Source organism: Mustela nigripes, chromosome 4 (assembly GCF_022355385.1).
Source record: "Mustela nigripes isolate SB6536 chromosome 4, MUSNIG.SB6536, whole genome shotgun sequence".
NCBI classification, from domain to species: Eukaryota; Metazoa; Chordata; class Mammalia; order Carnivora; family Mustelidae; genus Mustela; species Mustela nigripes.
The window spans coordinates 50532018-50549637 of record NC_081560.1 but is presented as its reverse complement, the minus strand read 5'-3'; the positions used below and the strand labels follow the sequence as shown (position 1 = coordinate 50549637).

Genomic DNA, 17620 nt, shown 5'->3' with positions numbered 1-17620 from the left:
CTCATGCTTGCTCTCTCTCTCAATTAAATAAATAAAATCTTAAAAATAAATAAATAAGTATTTATTTATTTATTAGACCCGACCTTTTTGTTACATGATCCCTACAGAATTCCTAAATCATGAAAACCACTAGGCACCTAAAGGCAAAAAGCTATATATTAATATGTTTGCTGAGAGAAAATGTAACCATATCAGGGGTATCTGTTGGACTAATTTTTGATATTTATATGATCATTGGTATACATTCACTTTAAAAAATAGACATTTTTATGAGCTGACAAATTAACCTGAATGAATATAGTTTTCACACATGAGTGCTGTCTCCTGCCTAGACTACATAAACCTCAAGGGAAGGGAGCATATCTTTTCTTATACAGAATGTGTTACAGTTCAGTGCCTGCAGCAGATACTCTGTATATGCTTGTTAGTATTCTGTGAAGACCCAAGCTTTCAGACATCAAATAATTTACATCTTACCCAAGGTCTGTCTCTCATTATCTAGGTCATTACTGAGATTGTCTAAGGAAAGGTTATCACTTATGTCACTGACATAGGAGTCATCTTCAGAAATCTATGGGAAAAGAAACATACATTAGAATAAGAAACAAACCAGATTATCATCACACCTTTACTCCAAATTATCAAACATCTTGAAGCCCACATTATAAATCTCCAGAAATAATTTTGGGTTGTTTTCATAGAGACCCATACACCAATCTGCCTAGAAGGTGTTCATAATAAACACCTGTTATTAAAATGTTTATACTTTCTTGACCAGTTATCCCAAATAAAGCATAAGTTAACTTGAGACTATAGTATTACAGAAATTCTTATTAATTCACACTGCATTTACACATGTGTTTGCATGGAATGAGTTCTAAATTGTCTTTGAACCATTTGTGAAAGAAAAGAATCTTCTATGAAAATTAAATAAGATTAGTACTTCTATACTAAAGGGGTAAAATTATCAATTTGCATTTTCACAAAATAATGCAAACTATGATACTTGCTTGTTCAGGAAAGTAAGATTTTTATGCATCAATTTAAGACAATATTATTATATGTTATAAATGAATTATTATAATAGCCATATTATAAGAATTATAATATAATAATGGCATGTTATAAATTAATATTGATAAATTCACTGATTAAAAAAAACCCAAGATGCTAATTTCGGGTCCTGCAGTAGAAATAAATTACATTATCAAACAGCTAATAGTTAAAATGATGAACAAGTAATTGAAAAGAGATAGAACAAATCAAGTAACAGAAATGAGGTAGTACCCAACACCTTCTACTTTTGCAACCTCCTCCCTAAGGTCTTGTATCTTTTTGTGTTTTTTGGGGTAGGAGTTACAGGAAGATTCTCAGAATGTAATGGTAGAAAGAGGCCATTGAGTTAAGTATTTCTAAAGCCAGGTATTTACTGAACAAGTAAAGCAACAAAAGAGATTTTGAGGCACCTAACTAAAAACAGGGCTCAAACCTCATTTTCTGAAGAGCTGGGAGATAACAGAACTTCCTGTGCATCAAAAAACTCGGAAAGGGAGTCAGTGATGGAGAGTCTACTCTCGTTGGAAAGCTGATGGACCAGAGCTCGGCTGTCATCTCTGGAGTTTTCCTATTTAAAACACAAACACAAAATTGCATATAATTAGAAACAGTCTCAAGAGAAGCAAAATAAACAACTGATTTCATTGCACAAGACACAAGGTCACAGGTGCATGCAAACAAGCAGCTCAAAGCAGAGGTCAGCTCCCAAGTTGAGAAGAAGCAAGCCTCACACAAAACAAAATGAGAAACGAAGGGCCCCTCACTTCATAGGCACTATCATTGGTTAGGTACATGCAACAAATCTCAACGCCAAAGCATTGACTGTCCAGGTCAGTCTTCATTCCATTTAAGAGGGGGAAAATTCCAACACTCTCTGAATCATATCCTCTTATTCTCTACCACTGCAGGATGTTTCTTTTCATTCTAAAATTTCTTCAGAATTGTACTCAGTGTATGTCCTTGCATGGCTGATTCCTGGCAACGTGCTTTCTTCTGCCACCACGCTCTCCCAGAGGCCAACATGCTGCTTTTGTGGCATCCCTTGATAAATACCGTGTTTTGCCCCAGAAGTGCCCCTGGTGGCAGATCATTCATTATTCATGGCTGAATGAGATAAATACTCTTTGTCAGTCTCTCTCTAACACAATGACTCTGAGAGGGAAGGAAACTCCCAATCCGCTTTGTAAGCCTCTTGACAAACAACACCAACAAACAACACCGAGGCATATCGTGATTTTCTCACCTTGCATGGCCCTCCCTTCCCGACTTGGCTGGGTCTAAACCTTCCCTCTGGGAAGGACCGAACTACTTTGTTTGGGAATGAGCTTTCTAGTCAGTTTGCAACTGCAAATCCAATACAACTCAACAAATTGAACAACTGCTCTATGCTGGCTTTGGGGAGGTAGAAAGATGAATAAGACAAGGTTTCTGGCCTGAAAGAGTGGCACAGAGAACACCCCCAACACAGGAGACCAAGACTGTGGAATAGAAAGTACTACAGAGGAGAAGAGGAAGGTGAGATTGATAGATTCTGTTTCAGGCTTTGGCTTAGGGAGGGCTTTACAGAAGAGGTGACACCTGATTGGACCTTGAGGAATGAGAACAGACTCAGGACACGATGACTCGATTCCTTCAAATCCGAGGAGAAGACTTTTGCCCTGAACTTCCCTCCAGCTTACGTTTCTTACAGGGCAGATAAAGGAACTGCTTCTGCATCATTGTGCATCTGATAAATGAGTCCCAGAATAATCTGGGGAACAAAAGTAAAAGCGGATTATGTCTTTTCCAGAAGTTTTTTCATGAGTTCAGGCTATACTCATCAGTTTCAAAAACAAATTATATCCAAGATGGGGATACGATAACAGGAGGCCACAGCAGATTTTCAAAGTGGTCCCTGTGTGGAATGTTTGCTTCAGGAACACATTTAAAGGGCTATCCCCTCCTCATGGATTCTTTCTAAATAGGATACCTGGTCATTCAAAGGTCTTACCTATTTTACTATCTATATAGCCTGTGAAAAGCAAGCTTCTTCTCTGCCCTGACAGAGATCACTTAAGGATCGACAAACAACTTTCAAGGGAAAGTCACATCTCCTCCAAAGAGGAGACGCCATAGGGAATAACTGAGCTCCTTCAGTGCTCACCGAAACAACAGAATCTTCCTGTCTTGATGTGCCACTGCCATATAAGACTCTAATGATTTATTTACTTATGCTATTCATTAATTCATTACTCTCTATCACCCTCCTTCTAGACTGGTGGATCAGGATGGGCTGATCAACAGGGAAAATAATACACCTTGCCCTAGCCCCTTCTGGCATTCCACCCCTCCAGATACTTCCTGTTAATACCCACTGAAAACTCAGTGGGACTACAGCAGCCCCATGCCCCAGCACACTACCCTACAGATATGGGACCATGCTTGTAAATATCAACTTGGACAGTTCAGTTCAACAATCTCCCTAAAAGTTTAGGAGGCCTGAATTGTGGTTTATATTTTTTACATTGAAAAAAAGATAAACAGAGAAAAGGGAAGGAGAGGGACACTCATAATCCTATCACACTAAAACCACTATAAGCATTTTGATACATTTCTCTCCCATCCTTTTTATACATGTGGTCTTGCTTTGTTTTAAAATAATGGTCTATATGTATGTGTGTGTGCATATATATATATATATAATATATATATTAAAAACTTTCTCCTAACACTGTACCACAATAATTTTTTAAAAAATAAACATTTATCCTAAGGATAAAAGTAGTTCATCTTCAAAATAGAAAGTACAGAAAAATGTAAATAAAATACGTATTATTTAAAGCTTCATCAACCAGATGTGGCCCCTGTTAGCCTGTTGGTATATTTTTTAATATTAAAATATTTGTGTGTGTATGTATGCATATGTGTAAATGTTATATATGGATACATAGATTTAAGTTTGAAATACTGGGATCACACTATATATAGTCTTTATATAATCTGCTATATTCATTTAACAGTATAAACTTTTTTCCAGGTTGTTAGTTTTTTGAGACATTAACTTTAGTTGATAGATAATACTTTATTATAAATGGGTGTTACAGAGTGACCCTTTTATGTACTGGAAATTAAGCGTGTTTTCAAATTTGTAAAGATGGTGAACATGTTTGCAAATGTCTTTTGTAAATAGTGAGACATTATCATTATTTTTTAGAATCAGTTCTCAGGGAGCACCTGGGTGGCTAGGTGGGTTAAAGCCTCTGCCTTCGGTTCAGGTCATGATCCCAGAATCCTGGGATAAAGACCCCCACGCCTCAGCAGGAGTCTGCTTCCTCCTCTCTCTGCCTGCCTCTCTGCCTACTTGTGATCTGCCTGTCAAATAAATAAAATCTTAAAAAAAAAAAAAAGAATCAGTTCCCAGAAGTAGAATTATTAAAAACGTTTATAATAATATAAATATTACCTAATTACATTAACAAATAAGAGAACATCTGTTTTCTCTAAAATCTCTAAGGGCATAAAGTAATAATATAATTTAGAAAAATTCTTGTTATCTAATTGTTCTAATTTGCATTTCTTTGTTAAGAATTAGGTCAACAGTTTTTTCTTTTAAAAAATCTCACTGTAGAGATGTTAACATTGGGGGAGATTAGGTCAGGGTACTTGGGAACTTTGCATTTCTTTGCACTTTCTTGTGAAATTTTAAGTATCACAAAGTCCAAAGTTTTTTTTTTTTTTCTTTAAACCTGTGTTTGGGTTTTCTGGTAAATTGTGTCCCTTTTTCCATTCATTTGTTAAGGTCTTCAGTTGCTTGTGATTACCTATTACTTACATATTAAAGACATTATCACCTAATTCACAATATCTGAGTCTGTCATTTTCACTGAAAATATTTTTCCTTGTGTATTATTTGTCTCCTTATATTTTCACACACACCATTTTTTTCCCTAAAAAGTCCCATCAGATTGAGTCAACCTTTCTTTTTTAGTTTTTCTATTGTTTCCGAGTTTAGGAAGTCCTCCTCGCTCTAGCCATTTGATAAATCTTTAAATCAATCTTTCAATTTCAGTTTTTATATTTAACTCTAATTCACTAGCAATTCATTTTAGTGTGCAGCGGAAGGATTTAAACTGCTTTCCAAATTGCTTTTGAGCTGTGCCAACAAAATTGATTGAATAATCCATCTCTTCGCCATTGATTTTCAAGCCTCTTCTATCATATATGTTTCTTTTATACGAAATGGTGTTTATGCCTGAGATAGTTATTCCGTCCATTCTCACACCATCCCCAGCGTATCTTCACTCCTGGAGCCTCACTAGGTCTTATTTTCTGGCCTGGCACATTCCTCAATATATAGCAGTGGATCCTACTGAGAAAACATTTCTGACTCACCAGCTATGGACTGAAATCCCCACTAGGTCTCTACCTAGCTGTGTGCCCTGGGAGAAGCTACTTAACCTCTCTGGTTTCTTGTCTCTAAAATGAAACTACCATCACCTACCTCAAAGAACTGTGGTTAGGATTTTGTGAGTTAATGCATTCAACTGCATATGGACTCTAGCCATGAGGCAATTAGAGGGAGCTCCCTTCCTCTCTGACATTGCTTTAAAGTTCTTGCCTAATTAGTCTCTTAAACGGACTGTAGATTCAGTAGAATGTTACCACCCAAAGTCACTTAGCCTTTCATTTGGAATCTAAAATAATGTAAGAACTAATAAGCTGATAATATTAAATGTTCACATTCAGAAACACAAAACAGGAGAACTTAATAGAACGTGGGAGTAATTTCTGATAGAAGAGGGGGGATTTTAGAATCTAGGAGCCAGGTTCAATGCCAAAGATGGGTAATCTGCACAACCCAGAGGTAAGGAACAAAACAGAAACACAGAGAAGAGAGCACCCTGGGCTGACCCCACTGTGGGGACTGTCATTCCCTGACAGAATGCTTGGGAAGTCTGGGAGCCATCTAAGAAATATAAGCGGGAAGGGCACCTGGGTGGCTCAGTGGGTTAAAGCCTCTGCCTTTGGCTCAGGTCATGATCTCAGGGTCCTGGGTTTGAGCCCCGCATCAGGCTCTCTGCTCAGTGGGGAGCCCGCTTCCTCCTCTCTTCCTGCCTGCCTCTCCAACTACTTGTGATCTCTAACACATAAATTAAATCTTAAAAAAAAAAAAAAAAAAGCGGGAATGGAATTTTTAGGCTCTGGGGCGGCCACTTCCACTCACTCTCTGGTTTCCTGAAGACAAGAATGTCTCTTCCCTTTCTGGAAAAGTGAGCCTGAGTCACTCAAGTGAAAAGCAGGATAAGACATGGAGAACAGAAAATCCCTATAAGAGGAAGCAGCAAGGAGAACACTCCATCATCAAGACTCCAGAAGATTGTTTTGGAAAGTGTGAATGTGGGGGATACCACTGTTCCCCCTCAAGGACATTTGAGCCTTCAGGTACATGCCTTGTGAGATCAGTTTAAGAACATGCATCGTAAAGACTTATGATTCTATACTTTCCTTTCCAAAATGCAAACAGCCCCAAGAATGCACACTAAGCATAAATACATAGAGCCATAAATGAGGGGTCAGCTTGCTTAAGCTGATAAATACAATTAGGTGGTAGTACTATTTAAAAGGTAAGCACTGCTTCGCAACAGGTATGCAACCCCACGGAACACCCTGGCTCCTGGTGGCCAACGGCACTGAGCGACGGCCAGTCAGAGTGACTGCGCCCTGCTTCAGCAACCACGCACATTCCCTCGCCCAGGCCTAAAATGAAGGTCAGTCCGGTAATGTTCAGGTGCTCAACTTCAAAGATGATTCAGTTTAGTCTGGGCTAAAATGACTGGAAAGATCTCTTCGTGGGGAGTGAGTTCGCAGAGGAAGGCCATGGTCAACTAATGCGTCTCAGAAGTAACAGCAGCCTGGGAGCCTCTGCAGAGACAGTTAGGTCCCTCGTCAGAAAACAGGGTCCCCTGGGCGTGTGGCCCAGCCCATGGTCCCCGTGGCTGCAGATGCCCAGGCCTCGTCCTTGGCGCTGACCCATATCAGCCAGTAGTCTCCTGGGGCTTCCCACAGAGTGAAGGATTGTGTGAGGGCTTTGTTTTCTTTGAGGATAGGAAAAGGAGGAAGAGGGATTAAGCTTCAACATTAGAAACTCCTTTTAAAAATGTACACACACACACACACACACACACACACACAAGCCTTGTATATTACCTTCCTTCTTTTCATTATAAATACTCTCAGTCTAATAAGTTTGTTAATGAGAAATACAGCATATCTGAGGCAGGCATATACATATGATAGTTAAAAACAGTTTTAAGCCTTATTATCCTTTTCTACTTATTTTTTGAGCAATCCACGTGTATCTTTTCTGCGGTTTCTAATTTTAAACACATGCAAGGAACCTTTTGTATAAACATCCTGAGTTTCGAGAAAAGCTATTTTAACATATTATTAGTTGACCAAGACACTTCAATTGTAATACAGTATTTTTTCCCTCACAGGGTACTGCTGCGCTTTTTTAAAAGAAAAAAAAAAATCATAGGAGAAGAAGGGAAGAGCCACAAAGAAAGGGGAGAGGGGATGTCACAGAGGGGGCAAAGACGCTAGCAGGGACTTTGGATACCACATGGCAGAGGAAAGGGGGCCTCTTTAGAAGTAACAGAAGAAAGTATCTCTGGGCATTCCCACTCTAGGAATACTAGTGAAAAGAAGGCGATTGTTAGGAGGATAAAGAAATACAAAAGGAAGACAACTTCTGGGGGGGGGGGGAGCAGTTGAACAATGTAGTTAGCACAGGAGTAGGTAAGAAAGCCTTGGGGTGCAGGGTTCAGACCCTGAAGCAGCTGCGGGGCGGGTACAGATGTGAGCACCACTCCCCACTCCCCACTCCCCAGGGAAAAGAGGGGCACAGGGACGGACAGAGGCTGTCGGGTGAGGGGGTGGCGGTCGTGGAAACATTCCCAGGCGAGAAGCCTTACCCACCTCTGCCAGACTGTCACCCGACTTGGCAGCAGCGGGGGAATCAAGGAGCAGAGACTCAGCATGGATTCTGCGTAAGCGTTCTTTAAGGTCTGTGTTTTGTGCTAGGGCCTGGAACATGTTAAAAATAGTGGGGCTCTGTTAATAAATGGATGTATCAGAAAAGCACAGCAGGGGGCCAGGAGGACGGAGCCCTTAGCAGGGCACTTTCCAGGACTTTCTTCTTGAATGTTATCCAACAGGATGAGGTTCTGAGCTGCCAAGGAGATCAAAGACACTAAACTTTGGAAGTGATGTCCCTTCTCTGGTTTCACTTCCCGGGATGGAAGAAGGGGCTGGAGAGGCTTTGCTTTCCGTGGAGAAGGAATTCACCAACACCTTCAGCTCTTACTAGGTAGGGCTAGTGGTTCCACAGCCCTACCTCCCCAGCTCTCTCTCTATGATCCCACGCTTCTCTTATCCCACCTCTAAGACTGGACATCTTTTAATGTTATTTAATTTTCATACCAGTTGAACTGGACTTTAGGTTGTATGCTTGGAAGTAGGATTTTGTGGAGGAGTAATTTTATTATCTCCCAATATAGGTAATGATTGCTTTATTCATTCTTCATGACTAAGACACTTTATGGAAAATCAACTACGCACTTTCACTTACCTGGAGAAAGGCTAAGGTCCAGGGCCCTGGGAATGGGGGGAGGGAGGTGGGCACGTATAAACCCTCCCCTGGGCAGGTCAGATTCTCTATCCCAACATCCCAGAGGGGAAGGAACTGGCTTAAAGGTAGAGGAAGATGTTTACAAATGATCTGTCTTTGGAAAGGGACAAGTGTGCCTGACTGTCCCCCCAGACCCTCCCACAGTCGGCTCCCCAGGTGCTTGCATGCAGATCTGTCCTGTCTATCTTCCAGGCTCTAGTCCCAGAAGCTCAGAGTCTTTCCCATCCATTAGTGCCACAGGGCCTACCTGCTGAGATCATAGGAGGATTTGGCATGGTCTGATCTATTGCCTAAATCTCAGACAGGATGTTGGTTTTAATTTTTAATACCCAGGAATGGAATGGATTATTTGGAAATTCTTCAGGATCATTTAGGAATCACTGAGTAAATATAAATGAGTAAATACACACATGTACACTGAGTAAATACACACATGTACATGTAACAATCTCTATGGGCTACTCACTTTTTTCTGGCCAACATGTTGCTGGCATCTTAGCATCAGTGGCCAGAATCTATACCAGTGGCCAGACTGGCAGTACGGTCTGGAAAATGTGTTATTTTAGCAGCTTCTCTTTCCTTTGTAAACCACAGGCAGAAGAGAGAAGAATGCCAAGATTGCACGTACAGCCCAAACACATGCATTCTGATACCCTGCGATGACACTAAAAATGTTATTTTTAAAAAACAAGTCTTGAATCTAATCCAGAATTCAAGCCAAAAGAGGAAAGAAAGGATCATTTTGTTTTATCTTAAGTTTCCAAAAATCCTGAACATAGGAGAGAATAAACTCCTTAGAAGGGTAACAACTCTGGCCTAGGATATCATGCCCTCTACCAGACAAGCAGACTAAGAAAATGAGGCCAGACCTCCAACGGAGGAGAGCAGGAGAGAGAAGACCCCTGTCGGGGGGAGCGCATCAGAAGCATTTTCTAAAAGTACTAAAAACCATTAAGACCGGGAATAATAAGAAATGTTCTGTAGCACTAAAAAATAAACTTAAAAAAAAAAAAAAAGGGAACCCACCTCACTTCTTTCAAACCTAAACAGCACCCAGTACGCAGCTAGCTGTCCACTGCAATCCAAAAAGGGCTGTTTCTCTCTGACCTTAGAAAACCCAAAGCTCCTCAGGGTAGACGACATTAAGACTAAGTCCACATTATTTTTTATTTCTTTCAAAGATAACATACTTGGAATGCCAACTGAGTAGATATTCCTTAAGTATTTTTCGACAGCAAATATGTACTATGTAATGTGTTTCCCATTAAGGTCATACCACAATCATTACTTTACTTTTCTCAGTAATATCATGAATTGAAAAGATGAATGGATATTTTCTAGTTCTCTCAAAGGCTGAATCCGCTCCTGAAAACAAGATCCTGAAACTCATCTCCCCAACCCAGCCCTAAACAAAAAGTTCTGTATTGCTTCAGCAGGTGACTTCCCGTGTGTGCACACACTCTCTTTGCAGTAGGGATTCGAAACGACAAGCAAAGACTGGGGCATAATAAAATAAGATAAAAATAAAAGAAATATATAAGTAAGTAAAATAAATAGAAATAACAGAAACGGTATGCTATTTTTAAAATCCTCCAGCTTTCCGATAGATACAGAGTGAGCAATCAGACAACTCCAGCTGTTCAAAGGAGAGTCCTAGGACACTGCGCCTGAATGGAGCCCAACAGGAATCATGGGGAAACTGGAGAGTGACTAACAGAAGAGCGGACTGAAAAACATGTGGGGCTGGACCGTGATTTTTCTGTTGGGATGAGAACACAATGATTATCTGACATTCCTTATGACTCATCTCTTTGTGCCCATGCAGGAAAAAGAAGCTAAACGTTTATATTACCAAATCATATCAAATCACTTCCAAACAATTTTGAAGGAGTGGTAAACCGGATCAGAGCTGGGCAGCAGAGAATTTAAAATAACCGCCTGGTCCCTGTCACTTGCAGTCAGTCTAAGCTTGTGAAGTCTTTGGTAAGGAACCTCCACCAAACTGCCAGATTTTGATGTAAGAAGCGGATGTCTGGAGACCCACACAAACACACAACAAACGCTTTACAGAAACAGAAAAGTCAAGATAAATGGAAAGAAATCAAACTTAAAAGTCTCTAACGCTCAATGAAATACGAGCTACCAAGACTGGAGGTAGGCTCGGTGTTGGCGCTCAGAATTAGCAGATCTGATACAAGGTGAAAACAGAATTTGGATAATTTGTTTAGTTTTTTCATGAATTTTCAACACAAGCACAGACAGAGTCAGAAAATGTAGAAAAAGATTCAAGAGCTTGGCCAGGTGGTCAGGCATTTCTGTGACACAGGCATGCGACTTACGGATGACAAGGCGTGTTTCAAGCCGATGACCTGGGCAGAGGGCGGGGAGGAGACATCCTGTTCCATCAGAAGCTTCATCTTCTCTCTCTCAGCTGACAGGGTATTAAAAGCTGACCTTAAAGTGAAGTAAACTAGAAAGATATAACCATTATAAAAAGGAGTAAAGGAAGAGGCATAATTAAATGCAAGACACAGAGACACGTATTTCTTAGGAAGGAACTTAGAAAAATAACAGCCCCAAACAGTGCCTGAAGAGTACAGCAAAGGGACACTCTAAGTTGACATTTAAAGAACACATCTGGAATGTACAACACCCAGAGTGAACCCTAACACCCAGAGTGAACCCTAACTGAAACTATGGACTCTAGGTAATAATGCTGCTTTGTTGTAGGTTTACGGATTTTAACAAACGGACCACGCTGGTGGGATGCGGGTAGTGGGAGAGGTTGTGGGTGGGTGGGAGGGGGAGGGCTAATGGGACTCCGTACTTTCTGCTCCATTTTGCTATGAAGCGACAACTGCTCTGAAAAAGTCTATTAAAAAAATTTAACAGGGTACTTATTTTTCGATTCCAAACCCCCTACCGACTACACAATTCTAGGAGTTGATGACCTATCAAGATATTTTGACACTTGAAAAAACAGCTCTGGATTCTCCATTATCAGCATTTAATTTTGTTTCTATCCCTGAAGACCAAAACTGTTTGAAAACAAAGCCCGTTGGTCACTGGGGAGTCATGAAACTAGCAACCAAGAAACTAGATAGCACCTTAACCAAGTGACCACAATTAATCCCCGGTGGGGCTCAGATGGACTTGTGTGCCTCCGGGTGTAATATTCTGAAGAAGATACACCTTGGTTTGTGTTGTATTACCAGCCAGGTGTAGGCCACTCCAAAAGGAGGAACATCTATGTAAAAACTGACCTGTATCCTTCAAAAGCATCAGTTTCATCAAAGAAAAAGAGGCTGAGAAACTGCTCCCAATGGCAAGAAACTGAAGAGACATGACAATTAAGGCGGCACATGATCATGGGTTCGATCCTGGACTGAAGGGGAAATGTGCTATTGAAGGATGTTATTGGGACCACTGACAGCATCTGAACATGGTAAATAGGGGAGTTCAAAGTCATGTTTCAATGTTAAATTTCCTGAATTTCACAACTGCACTGTGGCTACGTCCCTATTACTATCTCTATTCTTAGGAAATAGATACTACAGTATAAAGGCATAAAAAAAACGAGGTAGGATTCCTACTCTCACATGGTTCAGAAAAAGAAACACCTATGTGTGTGCATGCATATAGTGTGTGTGGAAAAAGAAAGATATATGTGGCAAAATATTGAAAATGATAAATTGGGGTAAAAGATCTGTGGGAATTCTTTGTATTATTCTTGCAACTACTCTGTCAATTTGAAATTATTTTAGGGTGTTGCCTACACTCTTGTTAGTCTTCCAGTTGCTTTATCCAGAATCCCCAGGCTCTGAACTTGGCATTCAGCTGCTCTGTTCACTTTAGTGTGCACTTAGCCCCATGAAAGCTTAGCATCGCTAGGCATGCAGATGCCAGATCTGAAGTTTTTAGAACCCACGAACACATACAGCAAAAAAATTCATCAAATTTTGATCACATTTGTATGAGTTATCCCCTAGGAATGGGGGAATCATCTAACTTACAGATCATGGATATGACATTTAAACATTATCTTTCTGGTGTCCTTTATTACATTTTGTTTTAGAAAGGTAGCAAGAAGAAAGAGGCAGAGACACACTTGTCAGAGGACACTCCTGAACTCCACGGGGCTGCATCTTTGGAAGTACTGTCACTCAAGAGTGGCTGATTCAGTACTGCAGAACTAAATAGGCATTACTGACTTGCTTCCCTCATTTCCATAGCCGCAAGGACAACTGCGTCTCTCCACAAGTTGTTGCTGAACTTGTCTGAGGTTGTGGTTTAGTGATGGATTTAGACCATCTTCGGAAAGTCATTGTACAAATAAACGGTTTGCTTAAACACACACTCATGCACACAGTTTCCTTAGTTTAGTAAGAACAGTTCATTTCTTCCCTTCTGTCAACAGAAGACAGGGTACATAGGTACTAAAGGCAAACAAGTCCTAAAAATTTTCCAAAAATATCTAAGGAACGCACTTAGCGCTTTGATCTAAACAATTCCGTCGAGCAAAAGAATGGGCTGCACAACAGAGTGACCCAGAGTGTGGGCTCTGAACCAGCCCTGGATTCTTCCCAGCTCTATCGCTCAGGCACTGCAGGACCCTGGGCCAGTGCATGCTGTACCTGAACATCCCTTCCCTCATTTGTAAATGGGGGTCATGAGAGCGTTAACTTTATGAGATGGTTATGGGGATTAAAGAGGACAGTGTGGGGATAGCACTTAACCCCATGGGCAGCCTATAATAAAGAATAAGTGTTACTGCCATAGTAAGAGTGATGGTGATAAAAACAACACATGAGAGTCGAAGTGGTGGGGACTGGAATGCAGGTTTTAGGAGAGTACTTCGTTCTCTTGCCAGAACGACACTTGTCAATAACAGGCATGGAGGGTACAGGGTCTGATGAATGAGGGACTGACCAGAATTTGTTTAACAGTGGAAGAGCAGCCTCAGCTGGGGAGCAAGGAGCCCCGCGATTAACACTTTACATCCCAGTAGATAGGCACCCCTAACACACACTCCGTAGGATACCCACGCCCATCCGAGTGGGTCCCGGGAGGGAACACCTTTGCACTACCATGGGTTTTTTGTTTTGTTTTGTTTTGGTCTTTTGGTATAAGTTTCCTTAATTTGCTATTACAATTGACATTAACCTTCTATGAGTTCTGGTGTCTACCGTAATGATTTGGTATCTGTATCCACTGCAAAACGATCACCACAATAAGTCTAGGGAACATCTGTCACTTTACATTGTTACAAAAGAAAAAAAAAAGTTTTTACTATCATGTTTATTGCTTTAGATTAAGTAAATGTGGTACTCAGCTGGCTACCACTTTACCAGATCCATTCCTCTGGCCTCCAGACAGCCTGCAGTGAAGCAAAGCCTTCAGCCTGATGAGAAGATTCCATTTAAAATTGGCAGAATACACACTCCTTGGTTCAAAATGGAGAGCTGGGGTGCCTAGGAGGCTCAGTCGGTTAAGTGTCTGCCTTTGGCTCAGGTCATGATCCCAGCATCCTGGGATCGAGCCCCATGTTGGGGTCTTTGCTTGGTGGGAAGCCTGCTTCTCCCTCTCCCACTCCCCCTGCTTGTGCTCCCTCTCTTGCTGTGTCTCTGTCAAATAAATAAATAAAATCTTAAAAAAAGAAAATGGAGAACTGATTAAGACTGTGGTGGGCATAAAATAAAGAGAAAGTCATACAGTCACGATATCTAATTTTTATGTGTAAAGTGCTTCCGAAACCACCTGACAAGGGATTGCTACCAACTGAATTTCTTAAACGACTGGTGAGGCCACTCAGAGGACAGGAAGATTGTCATTCGCAGCAGCCTGATGGCCCAGCACATGCAGAGCCATTGTGAGGGGCTGCTTGCAGGAGACTATATTTATATTAACCGCTAAAGACACAGGATCCCAGAGGTGAGGAATATTCTCTGTGGCAGAATGCTTTCTTACTAATTTCTAACATGATGTTAGAGAAAAATAAAGAAAGAACTTACAAAAACAGAGCGATCCAAATGAATGCATCACATCTATGGATAGCTGGCAACAAATGAAACCACATAGAAAGGCTTTGGTGGTGGTGCCTGGGCAGCTCAGTCAGTTAAGTGTCTGCCTTTGGGTCATGATTCCAGGGTCCTGGGATCAAGTCCCACATCAGCTTCCTTGCTCAGCGGGAATCTGCCTTTTCCTCTCCTTCTGCCCTCTCTGCTCACCCACTCACTCGCTCGCTCGCTCTGTCTCAAATAAATAAGTAAATAATCTTAAAAAGAAAGAAAGAAAGTCTTCAATGATCAGAGCTACAAAGAACCCCAAAGATCACTAAGGCCACCCACCATATGGAATGATCAACTCTTCTCTGCCTCCAAACCTCCTTGCCTGTGATTTTGGACCATGTTTCTCAGACCATTTTCTGTCTCCTAAATCAGTCCACTCTGCCACTAGGATCTGCTGCAGGGAAGGAAGTCCTCCTGTGCCCAAGCCAAAATTTCCCTCTGTGTCTCTTCACTGGCAAAGAGCACTACTTATTCGTTCATTCGGTGTTCAAATTTCGAAAGGCAATCATGGCATCTCTGTTTACTCATCTTTCCCAGACTGTCCTTAGCCATTTCTCAGACCCTCTCACCGTACCAAGAGAGTGGGACGCAGGTTGAGTTCTGACAGAATGGAACGTTGTACGCCCCATACAACGGACTCCTGGACCACTACCTTTCTGGTTTCCACAGGATTCCATGATATTCTTCTGTTGAGTTAGACAGCGAGAGTGCAGTTAGCATGTTTGGTACTGAAGGACACATGTACTCTTACACTACCTGAGCTCTACTGTTGAACGTGCTCCTTCTCTAGCAGTTTCTGGGAATCAAAGAGAATGAAGTCTGGGGGAAGACAGTAATGCCATGGACGCCACGTCCACAGAGGTAGTGTGGCAGAAGGGAAAGACATTTTGTAGTAAGGCAAATGCAAACCAAAATCCTACTTCTACCAATTGGTTGTCATTTAGATTTTGGATGAATTCTCGGTTTCCACATCCGTAGTTGGGGGTAATGCCCGTTATCTCATGAGTGCTTTAAGGAAACCGTGAGAAAACATATTATCATATAGTGCCCAACCCACATTGGGACTCATTACTTTTCTTTCGCTCTTTTTTTTTTTTTTTTTTTAAGATTTTATTTATTTGCCAGAGATAGGGAGAGAGCACAAGCAGGGGGAGCAGCAGGCAGAGGGAGAATCAGGCTCTGATTCTCCCTCTCTCCTGAGCAAGGAGTCCAACACGAGACTCAATCCTAGGACCCCGGGATCATAACCTGATTTGAAGCAGATGCTTAACTGACTGAGCCACCAAGATATCAGTTTCTTTTTAATGAAAAGCACTTTTTGCTGAATTTTCTTCGAAATGATAACATACCTAAAATATCTGGGGTGGCTTTAACTTCTGTAATCTGCTTCCTCTCATTTTCAAACCTCACAAGATATCCACGGTTTTAAAGTACTTTCTGATATTCTATCCAAATGGTTCTTTCATTTAGATACATTAGGTAATTTGATTAAATGGTCCTACTTATTTCTGGATAATTTTCATAAATGTAAGTGCTCAGTATATTTTTATGCTGGATTCTAAATTATGCTTGATAAATGATCTGGCTTTTCTTTAAATTCTGTATAGCTTCTAGCTTTTAATCTATGAAAATGATATCACTGTGATATGCTTGGCTCTTTATCCAATGCTTCCAGAAACTCAAAACACTTCAGAAAATGATCCTCCAACAATTAAAACTCAACATAGGAAAAGAATCAAAAATGAAAGAATACTAAATAATGGAATACAGTTTAATTCTGTTCTACTTTTAACCTTTTCATTTATAAATCAGGATTTCCCTGTCTGAAAATGCCTTCAGGAAAGTATCAGTAAGCCTTGTTTCTTTCCAAAGTCAAACATAAATGCCCCATTCCCAGAGGACCCTGGTCCTATCCTACTCCTTGCTTTTCTATCCTAGAACTGCTCACCATATTCAGTCATTTCTATTTCAGCTAAGAATAGAACACTGTCTCATAAAACCTTCTTGTAACAATAAGCAACAGCATGAATTCTTTCTATTCAGAACAAAATAACCAATCACAGAAAATAGTTACAGAATTTGAGACCCAAAAGTCAGGAGAACTACTTTAGGACAATTTTTTTTTTTTTAAGAGAGGATTTTTTTTTTTTAAGGATTTTATTTATTTGACACAGAGAGAGAGAATGACAGAAAGAGAGCATGAGACAGGGGAGGTCAGAGGGAGAAGACGACTCCTTGCTAAGCAGAGATCCTGAAGCAGGACTCCATCTTGGGTCTCCAGGATCATGACCTGAGCTGAAGGCAGTTTGCTAAACCAACTGAGCCACCCAGGCACCCCATATTTTAGGACATTTAACAAATGAGGCAACTGAGGCCCAGAGAAGTTAATTGGTGAGCTAAAAATTCTACAGCTAGTCATAACAGAGTGGCCTAGAATGAATGTCTGCCTTCTGATTCAGATGGTATAGAGGGTTAGCTCCATAAAGGTTTATTATTTACTATGTTCCTGCATTATGTTTCTCAAGAACTTTAGTTCTTGGTATCAACAGCTACTGGGGAAGTGAGGGAAAGTTTTCCAAATACATTGAAAATCACTGACTTAAACAAAGCCAATAGACTTCTCTGATGCAGGACTTCTCAGGGCCTTTAATATTTACTGTTCTTGGGCAAATTCAAAGGGGACCATAGTCAGCAGGGTTTTCCAAACATTTTAAACCATGGAATTCTTTTGTTTTTAAAAGCATTTTATGGGCAAAGTGTTCTGTGAAATATATTTGGAGAAATGTAATACTTAATACATGCAATGTAAATTCCTTAATGACTTTTA

The 17620-nt window shown here is 40.7% G+C and overlaps 1 protein-coding gene across 5 annotated transcripts in view; it reads right to left on the bottom strand.

Moving 5' to 3' along the window:
- OSBPL3 (oxysterol binding protein like 3) overlaps nt 1-17620 on the bottom strand; it is a 176261-nt gene that overhangs the window by 38393 nt on the left and 120248 nt on the right. For 3 of the 5 annotated variants that reach the window (XM_059396712.1, XM_059396713.1, XM_059396715.1), the window contains 4 exons: nt 11065-11195; nt 8014-8121; nt 1490-1624; nt 478-571 (listed from right to left, as the gene is read on the bottom strand). In XM_059396712.1, coding sequence (XP_059252695.1) covers nt 478-571; nt 1490-1624; nt 8014-8121; nt 11065-11195 — 468 coding nt within the window. The remainder of the gene's footprint in view (nt 1-477; nt 572-1489; nt 1625-8013; nt 8122-11064; nt 11196-17620) is intronic. The other 2 variants (XM_059396714.1, XM_059396716.1) reach the window with 1 other exon arrangement.